This window comes from Cladophialophora carrionii (assembly GCF_000365165.1).
Source record: "Cladophialophora carrionii CBS 160.54 unplaced genomic scaffold supercont1.2, whole genome shotgun sequence".
NCBI lineage: Eukaryota > Fungi > Ascomycota > Eurotiomycetes > Chaetothyriales > Herpotrichiellaceae > Cladophialophora > Cladophialophora carrionii.
Window position 1 is genome coordinate 3,000,892 of NW_008481827.1, and position 11,680 is coordinate 3,012,571.

Sequence of the window (11,680 nt, forward strand, 5' to 3'; positions counted from 1 at the left end):
CCATCCCATCCATCCCGTCCATCATTCGTTCGTTCCTCGTTAGAGTTTTTTTTTTTTTTCATTTCATCCATCGTTCTTGATTTTCTTTCATATTTCACAGCACAGACATCTCACTCTGGTCTGCTCTGTACAGTACGGTCTTGATTCCTCACTGTCGTCCCTCTCGCTCTCCAATTCTTGACGCTCCACCCTTGACTCTCACCTCTCACTCGTCTGTCGTCTTCACTCCTCACTCCCCGCGGCAGGAAAGGCATGGCTGAACAAATGCCGCCGATGTCTCGACAGATGCGTCTTGAACGCCTCCGCCACGGGGACATCGCCGAGGAGCACTCCTTCCTCATGCTCTTCTTGCTCTTCCTGCTCTTCTTCCTTTCTCTGCTCAGACACGGCCACGAACCTCGGCTCGATCGTCCCGTCGCGTCGCGCTTGCCCACTATCCTCGCGCTGGCTTAGATGGGCGTGCTCGTGCAGGTGCGCGTGAGCATAAGTGCGACGCGGACGGGCATGGGCGTCGGCATGGGAATGGGGATGGAAATCTTCCTCGCCCAGCGCAGTCACGGTCATGTATGTGTCCTTGTCCTTGGCCGTGTCGGTTCCGGTATCGGTACCAACTTCTGTATCGTCAGTCGTATCCACGGAAGCTGAATCCGTCACCAGCGGGAGGGGAGGCCCGACCGTCGCGGTGGGAGTTCTCGCGTCAAGAGTCGCGGATCCTGTCGCGGACGGGACGGCTACAAAGTTCGCGCCCCAGGTGCCGAAGGTGCGTGTGTGCCGGCCGCCGCCTCCGCCACCACCACCGCCGTACGAGAAGGAACTCGTAGTAGTGGGAGCGCCAGGCGCGGGGATGACGGGTGGAACTCCCGACGGCGGCGGGGCGGGGAATGGCAGCGACACGGACGCCGACACGGTGACGCCAGGGCCCGGGATGCCGGGAATGGGCGGAGAAGGTGGCCCCTCGGCGCCTCCCGTCGATTGGAATACCTTGAGCGAATTGACGGTCCAAAAGGCATCCTGGAAGGCCGAGGGGTTGTTCTGCACGAAAGCCTCGCACGTCGGGGCCTTGGAGCTGCACACGGGGTCCGACGTCCACACGTTGCCGGCCCAGTCGCCGCAGAAGGTGGTGTCAAAGACGATCTGGTGGTCGTTGAAGAACTCGTCAATGTCGCATCCCGAGTTGTCGAACGACGCCATCGGCTGGCCCCAACCGCTCGGGTCCGGAGTGGCACTGGCGCTGGAGAGGTCCGAGGGGATGGCACCGCGGGGGAAGAACCAGATGTTAATGGCCTGCGAGGTCCACTCGGTCGCGTAGACGCCTCCTTGGCCCTGGTTGAAGCCCGTGCCGTAGCTTTGGTCGTTGGGCGTCAGGATCGCGCAGCCCGCGTTGCCCGGCTGGCCCGCGGCTTTGACGTCGCAGTTGGGCGTCGACACTCGGCCGGAGAAGAGGCCGTTGTTGGCCACACTGCAGCCCGGCCCCGTGTGCAGGGCCATGGAGTTGGCGACCTGCGAATTCACGCCCTCGATGATGTCGATTTCCCCCGCGTTGGGCCAGTTGGGTCCCACGGTCCAGAAGGCGGGCCACGTGCCGCAGATGCCGCCAGGCATGTGTGCCAGGTCGAGCACGATGAGGCCGTGCGTGTAGGATTTCTTGCTCGTGAGCCGGACGCTCTGTCTGCCCGAGCCCGAGGCCACGTTGGAGTGCTCGACGCCCATGTATATGGCGCCGTTGTTGTTGTTGATGAGGCCGCCTTGCTGGGCGGTGCTTTGGTCCACATATTGGACGTAGCCGTTCGTTGGATCCGGGTCCTGTCATTCCGCTCGTTAGCTTTTGAAAGTAAACCAAAAAAAACGGGGGATACGTACGGTAAAAAAGTCGAACATGGAAAAGAACTGATCGGCGCTGTAGTCGTCTTGGAGCACGTATCCAGCCGTGCTCGAAGAGACCAACAGGCCTAGTCCCACCAGGGTGACCAGAATCGAAGAAGCCCACATGTTCATACTCGATGACAATGAAGGGTGCTGATGATGTTGATATGCTAAAGGATTGACTGAAGAAAGGAGCGGCCGCTGCAGATATGCAAACTTCACAAAGGAGTGGACGCACAATATGCTGGGCTGAAGAAACAAAGACGAACAAAAAAGCAACAAGACGAATGACCCGTTCACGAGAGAGAAAGGACAGACCCTCCTTGACGATGGGCACAAGCGCGAAATATGTATATGTGAGGAGGAGGGGTCATGGGAGGCATAGGGGTAGGGGCGAGGCTGGTCCAGATCGGTGTGCTTGGGGTGGGGCCCATCACCACCTGTCGATACTGGGTACGCGCGGAAAGATGCACAGTTGCCTTAGCTGCCGGGCAGATCGAACGGCCTCGCGGATTGGGCACGTTCAGCCTTTCAACGGGCCGAGCGTGCAGCTAAGGGGGAGTTCCTCGAGCGTGCGTGTGCGCGTGCGGGTCAGCAGGACGATGTGCAGTACCGGCACGTACCAGGTACCTCGCCAGACCAAGGCCATGCAAGCACTATGATGCCGGTGGCAAAGAGGGTCTGAACACCATGAATGGCTGTGCAAACGCTGATTAAGGAGGAAAAGGCACAGGGCTGCACTGAGCGGCGTCCGTGATCAAGCCTGGAGAGGGGGGGTACATGGGCGAATCGTGAGGGTCAAAATACCATGAAACCGTGGCCGCAGATGTAGTCGGATGTCTTCGCGACTGCACTCGGCACAGATGAAACGCCGCGAGGCGGGAGCTAGGACTGATAAGTCTGATAGGCAGTCAGCATTGACCACCGCCGCCCGCCCAGATGTGCGTGCGTGGGTTGATCGAACGGGGACGAGCGATGGAGTCGTGACTCGTGGCGACGACGAAGACAAGAAAAGGAGACGGCGCGGCGGAGCCAATGGCGCGTCTAAGCGTCTGGCAGGAACCAATCGGAGGCCGTCAATGGGATGGTCACGTGCGAGGCTGGATTCCTCGCGTCCGCTTCGAAACATTCCGTGTATCAGGCGGATGGGGCCCTTTCAGTGGACTCGGTAAGGGGCACGAGGGGCAATGCATTCCCCAGCACGCAAGAAACGGCATCTCCAGTACTGTGCACACAGTGCTCTTGAATGTGCGCGTTACCCGGCTATACACACGCTGGGCAGACTAGCTGAGGAACACCATCCTCGCTTGGTGCCTGTCCCACGCATTTCTGGTGGTACACATGCCGGCACGAGAAAACGACGAGTGGACCGATGTCTTCTCGCAGAGCATTGGATCCTCCCGGGCTTTCGGCTTCGAGTGCCTCCTGCGAGCTCACACCGACCGTGGCTTTGCCCTTTCCACGAGCGCCATCCTCTTCCCCGGTAGGATCGCCTTGGTGAATGCGTCGACGTCGATCAAGTCTAGCTTCTTCCTTCTTCTGCCATTGTTCCCACACCCTTTCTCCAATCCCAGGACCCCAGATCCGCCGGCGACAAACTTCGCATACCTGGCCTCGAGGTCTCCAACCCCGCAGTCGGAGACGCGTCACTTCGTCCAGGTGGACGAATACATCTTTGTCCAGCATAGCATTCGACAGGGCCAAGAGTGACTCCTCATATGCATATGCTGAGAAGATCGAACTGATGACATTCCGCAACTCCGACAATGAAGGGCTGGTTTCGGCAGCCTGAGACAGGAATGCCCGTAAAATGCGCAAGAACATCATATCCCTACCGGCCGCAGCGTCACGCACTGATGCGGTACTGGCCAGGAGAGCTGTAAAGATCTGCTGGATCACAGTTCGCAATACAGTTATGATCTCGACATCTCGGTCGCCTTGCCCAGTCGTGGCGTCTAGCACTCCCCGGACCGAACAATCTCGGGCAATGCTCACAACGCAGAGAATGAGTTCGAGCCAAAGATTTTCCTCAAAAGACAACGCCCGTGTTGCACTGGCCGTCCTTCTTGGTGACTTGGAGACAGTGGGCGTCTTAGGAGCGTTCTTCATCTGGCCCTGACAGAGCCAGATGCCCACCCGCGCGTACTTCTCTAATGCCTCGAGGACACCGGTGCTGGGATGGCGGACCGAGGCACCGTCTCCCTGCGCAACAAACTCGGTCTTCAAGCTCTTGAGCGTGGAGCCTAGGAAGAACAAATGTTTGGTCAAACGGTCCATTGCTTCCTTAACATGGCCTTGCCGAAGTTGCAAGATCACAACAGCATCGATGATGCCGCTATCCTCAATCGTGGGGAGCACCTCGGCAAGCCGAATGTCGCCTTCCTTAATGCTTTCCACATAGTCTCTGACATGCGAGGGGTCAAATTGGCACAAAAGGCGCACATATAATTCCAAGAGCGCGTGGCCATAGGTGCGGCGACCACGAAGCTTGTCTTCCGGCTCAAGGATCGTCCGAAGATACTCGTACTGCGCAAAAGCATCATCAGCCAACACCTGTATGAAGATGTGATGCATGTCCGGCGCAACCTCATCAATGGTAGCAGCACTTCTTCGGACATCCATCGCGACGAGGTCAAAGGCATGCTGCCGCACCGTCTCTCGGACATCCTTCCGCTGTTGTTCGGTCAAGGGCGACTCGGCTCGCAGACACTCGATAACTGTAGGGAATACACTTTCCTGGTCCTCGCTGTCAAGAAAGAATGTGGATATCATGTCGGAGTATTGGCGCTCCTGCTTAAACGCAGCCTTCAGCACCCGGTAAAACCTGGCTTGTCGGAGCAGAGGGACGAACTCTAGTACGTTTGGCGGCTGATAGATTGAGAGAAGGTATTCTACGCTGAGCTGAGCATCTTCGCGCATGTCGTCCTCCGGGTAGTGGCAGAGTCGACCGAAGATTTCTTGCAGTATGGTCCCGGACAGAACCAGATACTGTGGATACTTGGCCAGATTGCGAGCGATGAACATATCCAGGTAGATGGAGTCGTCGGAGTCGAAGTTGGCCGACATGATTTCCAGCAGAATCCGAACCACATATTGGCGAGTGTAGGTCCGCGATGCCGAAGCTTGGCTGATATTGAGGCTGTTCGGCGAGTCGTCGTCTACGGCATTCAGATAGCTATCTTCGAAAGCCTCGTTCATGGCTGCGATGAAGCTGGCGGTGTCGAAGCGGAGAACGCAAGCGAGGTTCCCGAACGAGGTTGCGGCCTTCAAGCTAACGTCGTTTCTCCTCGTGGAAGTCCCATTCGCGCTTGAGCCTCCAGAAAAGAAGAAGTCGTAAACCTGGCCTTTTGCACTGGCCGCTTCATCATCGTCCATCGTATTCCCAGTGGGATACACTCGACCTGTCAGGATAAAGGAGACGTACGGGAAAATTTTCTGAGCCAGAGCATATCTATCAGCGACGCCGACTGTCTGTTGGCGGAGACCTTCTTCGCCGTCGGCAAAATCGAGGAGGATCGTCAAAGGCGTAGTATAGTCGTGGAGAGCCTTCGTCCAGACATAGATATAGGCATCATACAGGCCATATCGTTTGCAGAGACTCGTCACTTGATCAATGTCCATGGTTGAAGTATCGAGCATGCAAATGATCTCCTCCAGGACTGCCGGTGTATGTGTCTGAGTAAAATGGTTGATCAGAGTCTTCAGAGCGGGCGGGGGCACTGATGTAATCCTTTGGTCCAGGATATACGGCTCCAAGACGTCGACGAACAAAGGTCCCTGCTCATGCTCATCATACCACGAAAAGACTTCCTCGAAAAGGAAGTCCTGATCCTCCATGACGAGACATGCTTTGATACAAGCATCAGCAAGCTCGACCATCTGGAGCTTCTCGATCTGATCGTTGCCGGCCTGTTGGTTCTTCCCGAAGGCATACTTCAAAGACGCAGTCATCATCTCGACCAGCTTTTCTCTAACTATACTCGCGCGCATATTGTCATCTTCGGGGAGTCCAATCGTCGCCCTCTCCCCTTCGCCCTGGTAATATTTCGCTGCGAGTCGAATGGCACCGATAAAGTCGCCTATATTGATCATGGCCAAAAGTCGGTCGGCCCAATTTGTCAGGACTCCTGTCCAGATATCATTTACGCCAAGCAGGAACAACCGCCCCTTGTAAGCTCGGAAACTCATATGGAATGCGTCGGCGACAACCCCGTGCATCGAGGTGTCCTCTTCGTCCAGTTGTTCGATGATGGCTCTAAGTTGTTGTGAATAGAGGTCTGCATGATAGACGTTCTTTTTCAGCAGATCGAAAGCTTCTGTAACATGCATGGTCAAATCTTCGATGATCAGTAGTTGTTGGGTGATGGTGAGGACGGCTAAGACTGATTTGTTCAACCACTGTACGGCAACGATGGCTTCCTGCGCCTGGTAGCGGCTCCTGGCCAGAAACTGCAGCTCGGGCGGTTTGTCCTTTCCAGCCTCGTCCTCGCCCTGCATCTCGTGCACTTCCAAAACGGTAAGGATGTTCGACCAGGCATACACAAGCTTCGTCCTTGAGATCTCGGACTGTTCGGACTTCAACTTTATGGCTGGAAACCATGCCAATGCGGCAGTCATGGCGCTGTGAGCCGCTACCTCTTTTGGACGAGCGGCTTTATGTTGGGTCTGAGCCACGGGTGTAGTCGAGACAATGACGAGCAAGTAAGGGGTCAGCATGGCCACTAACCCCAGGCTGTCTGTCCCCTGCTCTATGTTGCCGAGCGGTAGGGGCGAAAAGGCCAAGACTGAGCTCTTCTTCTGAGGCCGGGAGTTCCGCGAGACCACTTCCGGGTAGCGCCCTAGGATTCGAGTAGTGCGAACCACGCGGCTGACCGCGCCCATGCCTCGAGTTGCCAGGTGAGAGAAGGCCATGCCCTTATCATCGGCAGAAACAAGGGCGGTATGCCTGTAGCCGAGGAATCCGATGTGCAGCACAGTACTTCCTACAATATGGCCGTCACCGCGTCTGGCTTGAGGTTGAGAAATGTCCATTGGCTGGATGTGGAGGAACGGTCGAGAAGGTCTGCCTACTTCCCACGTGAAGATGTGCCCGGTCGCATGCCCAACGGCGATCGTAGTATGGTCTGCAGATATCGCGAGAGCTGTGACCGGTCCGCTCTCGGCAGCTTTTGTGCCACTCCCAATAATGGCCTTATGATTCTGGTGATGGTCGAAGACGAGAACCACGCCTTTGGACGTCCCCAACACCAGCTGATCTGCCACAGCCAGACATGTTGGGCTTCCGAAATTTCTTCTGCCGATCTCAGAGAACGCCTGGCCGGTGATCTTCTTGAACTTGTTCCACCTGATAACATCCCATGGGTTTATGCCTTCGTCAGGTTCGGACGGTGTCTGTAGTCCTAGACTGGCGGCGGAGGAGTGGCGCGAGTGCGCTCCGAGGAAGGCGGGCGAGGCGGATCGTAGGGGAGAGAGCTGGGAGCTCGACAGGCGAGACTGGAACCGGATGTCAAAGGGACGGTGCGGAACTGATGGGCTGCCTCGTCGGGCGGGACTGCGGATCGAGCCAGCATCGCTCAATGAAGATGACAGTATCGAGCCTTGTCTGGATGGCGTGTCATCCGGTGTTGACAACGCGTCATCATTGCTCAGGACGTTTGTCGTCCCGTTGACTGGACTCCCATCATCTACTCTATCGGGATCTGGCAATTCCTCCTCGTCGTCAATTGTATCGCGTCCATCCCCGACTTCGTCACCGGAGGCTTCAACGCCTACCACCTCTTGTGTCTGCAGTTCAGGCGTGATCTCGGGCACATCTCCGTCGTCGTGAATAGTAGAGTTCCTGCCATCCGCGCTCTCGCTAAGGGTTTCGTCCTGGTTGCGCAGGAAGCTCTCGCCCTCATCTGGGGTCGAGTTCATCGATGTATCGTCAACGCAGTCATCGCTTCGTAGACCGCGTCATGAGAGCAGAACGTCCCGTATCTCTGCACGTTATTACGGACCCAGAAACGACTCGTAGGCAGATATCAATATCAAGGTGATGGTCGTAGTGAGGGCGGGGTGCTCCTGGAAGCAAATATGATTTGGTAACTGGAGGGGGTTGCAGAGAGAATGGTGTTCTTGACTGCTAGGACAACACAAGACGTGGACGGCGAGGCCAGAACGACTGAGTACGTGTGTGCTACCGATGTGGCTCATGGAATGCTTGCGCAACCACCAACCGACCTACAACGCGCCGGTGATTCTCCAAGTGGAGCACTTCGCAAAGCACCAGATGCTCCGCTCTACACACGTACGGAAAGGCATATGTACGTGCCTGTACAGATCGTGGTGCTCGCCACGCCTCACCTGGCTCTGGCTTCCCCTCCACGCCCTCACGAGCTGTCTCAAGCTGGCATGAACTACTTTTGCACTTAGTGCCAGTCACATGTGTTGACCACTCGCACATGGCTAGTCAGGCTCCTAGTCGCCAATATCGAGCGGTTTCCTCTAGTCTGGAGTCTCTTGTATTGTGGTATTGCCCATTGTCCCCTAATGCGCCCATTTGCGCCCAGCGGCTCGAAATGAGCTCTTGGTATGGAGTATCCTTGGGGTCTCATGCCTCGGTAACGACAAGTCCAGCCGATACAGGATGCAGCCATCACTGTTATGGCGGTCGTCCGGGAACCTGTGCCGCTTCCGAGCTCATCTGAAGCTCGGTACCACTGTTGCGGCATGTCTTTCTCTGTACAGGGAGTATCACCACTCAGCCTGATCGCCAGGCCGTAACCCTCTCCACCCTGCAGTAGCAGCGACACGGACTTTTTGACGCCATGAGGTAGGATGGGTTCACAACGTCTGTTGCGGTGGTGCTTCAGAAGCGGCAGACTCCTGTTATAACCGTCCCATCGCAATGTGACGCTACCTGCAGTGCGTTCACCTTTTCACTGGTACGTGAGTAGGCTTTTATTGACGCGGCCCAACAGACAATGCATCAATAATCGCTCAGACGGTTGGACAGGTCGCCAGCGAGCTCTGTGCTATCGATGGGGAGTTTGTGAGCGCACTGAATACGTGTCAAACATGCATAGATCTCTACCAAGGCATCAGCACGACAAACTCCACCTTCCCTATCCTAGACTTCTACGTGAACTTTTGTGAAGAGCAAGGAGTCGCAGATCCTACTGCTTCCGTTGATCCTGGGCAGGTACCGTTGTATACGGCGTCTGTTGGCTCTTCCTATGCATGGTGCGCCGGGTATCTCTTAGTCTCGAGCAGCACCGCATCCAACTGTTCAATATCCAACCGTAAGGAAACCATGAGTCGCGTGGGGGGAACAAAGCTGATACGTGCAGCGCCAACAATCTCCATTACTATCGCGTCGACCCCCTCGATCGCCCTGTCGAGCAACAGCACAGCTCCGTCGACGAACACCAGTACTACCGCCACTCCCCCTGCAGCGACGTCCTTACAGTCCGACTCAACGTCGAGTTCGGCGGCGGCTCCAGTGCCCGGGGCAGATCATTCAAGCACGGCCGCAATAGCCGGCGGTGTTGTAGGAGGAGTGGGAGGTGCAGCGGCGATAATCATAGTCGTATGGTTTCTGCTCCGAAGACGCCGCAGAAAGCCAGCCGCAATGGAAGACGACCAAGCGGCCCACGAGAAGGCACAACTCCATTCGGACGACATAAAGCCCGAGCGCAAGGAGCCGGAAGGCACAAGAGCTTCTCAGGCCTTGTTGGAGAAGAGGCCGACCGATATCTCGGAGTTTCCTGCAAACGAACAAGGAATCGACAATGCTAGACTAAAAGAGATGCCGTCGAACGAGCCCGCAGGCCACGAAATGGGGACCACCGAGAATGAAATCGTCGCGTGGGATAGGATGGCGAGGATGGCTGACTCGACCACCCTGGGTAGAGGTAATACCAGGAGAGAGGGCCCCTCAGCTTCGTGAGGCTCGCTTTCAGAATTGAACCATGAATCAGGCTTGAACCATTACGTACCTCGTACCTGCGTCGTGAGGCATTTCTTGTGTGATGCCGGCTGGTTCGTCTTTGAACTCTCTGCTTGCTTAAAAGGCTGACGCGCCGAGCCAGGACACCGGGTCCTTCTGCGTAACTGTCATGGTTCCAATACGAAGAGCCGAGTCGAGAACTTCCAATTCTCAGGGCCTCAAGACTTTGCCACTGCATATTCGCGACACAAGAACTGCACAACAGAAGTAGACATAATGCGCTGAAGTGAAATCTAGTCTATCAACATTCGCTACATCTTGGTAGTGTGTCGAAGGTATCTGTAAGGGAAGTTGAAGTCCACCATCAACTCCGTATTCATCATCATGCATCATGTGGGGCGCGGTATATATAGCAGACCGGGGCTTTCTGCCTCCTGCACCTGGTCGGTGCCGTTGAAACGTCGGTTGATCCCGCGACCCCAAGAGATGGCTGCTCAAAAGCCATCAAAGCCCCTTTCCCTGTGCCCAGCACTCTCTCCTGCATCTGTGCAAGTGCTTCGCGCCCTCGCCCGAGGGCCTTTGCTCCAAACGCTGCTGTGCGCCCAATCGTCCAACCTCATCATCTGATTCTCAAATGGATCACAGGCTGCCTCTCCTCGGGAATGCGACGCCTTGGACGGCTGCATCGTCCGTGAACCAGCTGACTTTGTCCGCAGCGCCCTCGTTCACAAGTCCACAGGGCAGCGTCCGTCCTTCGTCATCTGCCTCCAGGATCTTTTTCAGAATATCCTTCTTTCCACCGCCTGTGGCAACGAATGCGATCTTATGCGCATGCGTAACAACAGGCAGAGTCAAGGTAATCCGTCTTGGTGGAGGTTTTGGACTGTCTTCAATGGCTGCAACCCAGGCATCCGTCTCGCGCAGCAATTTGTGGCCAGGGAAGAGACTGCAGGTGTGCCCGTCGGGCCCACAGCCCAACAGGATGAGATCAAAGACGGGCACTCGCACCGAGTCCTTACTGGCGAAACTAGAGGTGAGCAGTTCTTGATACTGATCTGCCAGCTCCTGTGTGTTATCCAGTTGTTCCACATTGATAGGATGAACTGTTGGAGTGCCTTGCTCTTTCGGAATCTTCTCGAGTAGATCTCTCTTCAACAACCCGTAATTGCTATCCTCATGATCGAGAGGCACGGCGCGTTCGTCTGCGAAGAAGATCTCCCACTTTGAAAATTGTGGGGCCCCGGCAGGATCCTCACCTTCGCCGGCGTTCAGGAGTGCCTTTGCCAGGGTAGCGGGGAGGCTGCCACCGGAGACGGCGATCTTGAAGGCATCATGTCGCTGAAATGCGGCTTTCTGGGCGTGGAGGATGTAGATGCGCAGATGGGCTGCGACTTCATCGACTGTGGGGTAGCTGAAGAGGTTGGGTTGCTTGCCCATCTTGACGGACTCTGTCGCTTGTTCTCAATCAAGTGTGCGGTTCGACTTTTCGCGGCTGACAACGCTCGGGTATGGCCGGTACTCTTCGTTTCTCGGGCAGCGTCGTGGTGTGGTCGTCGGACGTTGGATAATGGAGAAGATTAGCCGTGTGCGATACAGGATCGACTCGTATCAGATGCGAAGTGGTGGAGCTCGTTGTTCGGGCCGGAATATTGATGACGCACCGCTTGCCGAGTCCGATCAGGAATGGCGGCTCGGTAACCTCAATAGAAGGTGTGGTGGGAGGAATGGACCGTCTACGGATCAGATGAAGTTGAAGAAAGAGAAGCACTACGAGTACGAGTTAGAGATCCGTTGAAATTGAGATCCGAGTTTCAGTTCAATGTGGCTAACACAGATAGACAACTGTCGCAGGTCTGCATTGCCGATCAACAGAACGTGGCTGAAAAG

At 56.0% G+C, this 11,680-nt stretch overlaps 4 protein-coding genes across 4 annotated transcripts; 1 reads left to right on the plus strand and 3 right to left on the minus strand.

The window, feature by feature from the left end:
- Positions 1–222: 222 nt before the first annotated feature.
- Positions 223–1,989, minus strand: G647_03152 (uncharacterized protein; the record flags this gene model as incomplete). The annotated part of the gene is made up of 2 exons (XM_008727498.1): positions 223–1,803; positions 1,861–1,989. 2 exons carry the CDS (start codon positions 1,987–1,989, stop codon positions 223–225), a joined length of 1,710 nt encoding a protein of 569 aa, XP_008725720.1.
- Positions 1,990–3,126: 1,137 nt separating this feature from the next.
- Positions 3,127–7,779, minus strand: G647_03153 (uncharacterized protein; the record flags this gene model as incomplete). Its single annotated transcript, XM_008727499.1, has 1 exon — positions 3,127–7,779. One exon carries the CDS (start codon positions 7,777–7,779, stop codon positions 3,127–3,129), a length of 4,653 nt encoding a protein of 1,550 aa, XP_008725721.1.
- Positions 7,780–9,475: 1,696 nt separating this feature from the next.
- On the plus strand, positions 9,476–9,793 carry G647_03154 (uncharacterized protein; the record flags this gene model as incomplete). The annotated part of the gene is made up of 1 exon (XM_008727500.1): positions 9,476–9,793. The coding sequence occupies one exon, from the start codon at positions 9,476–9,478 to the stop codon at positions 9,791–9,793; it is 318 nt and encodes a 105-aa protein (XP_008725722.1).
- A 639-nt stretch (positions 9,794–10,432) lies between these two features.
- On the minus strand, positions 10,433–11,230 carry G647_03155 (6-phosphogluconolactonase; the record flags this gene model as incomplete). The annotated part of the gene is made up of 1 exon (XM_008727501.1): positions 10,433–11,230. The coding sequence occupies one exon, from the start codon at positions 11,228–11,230 to the stop codon at positions 10,433–10,435; it is 798 nt and encodes a 265-aa protein (XP_008725723.1).
- Positions 11,231–11,680: the final 450 nt, after the last annotated feature.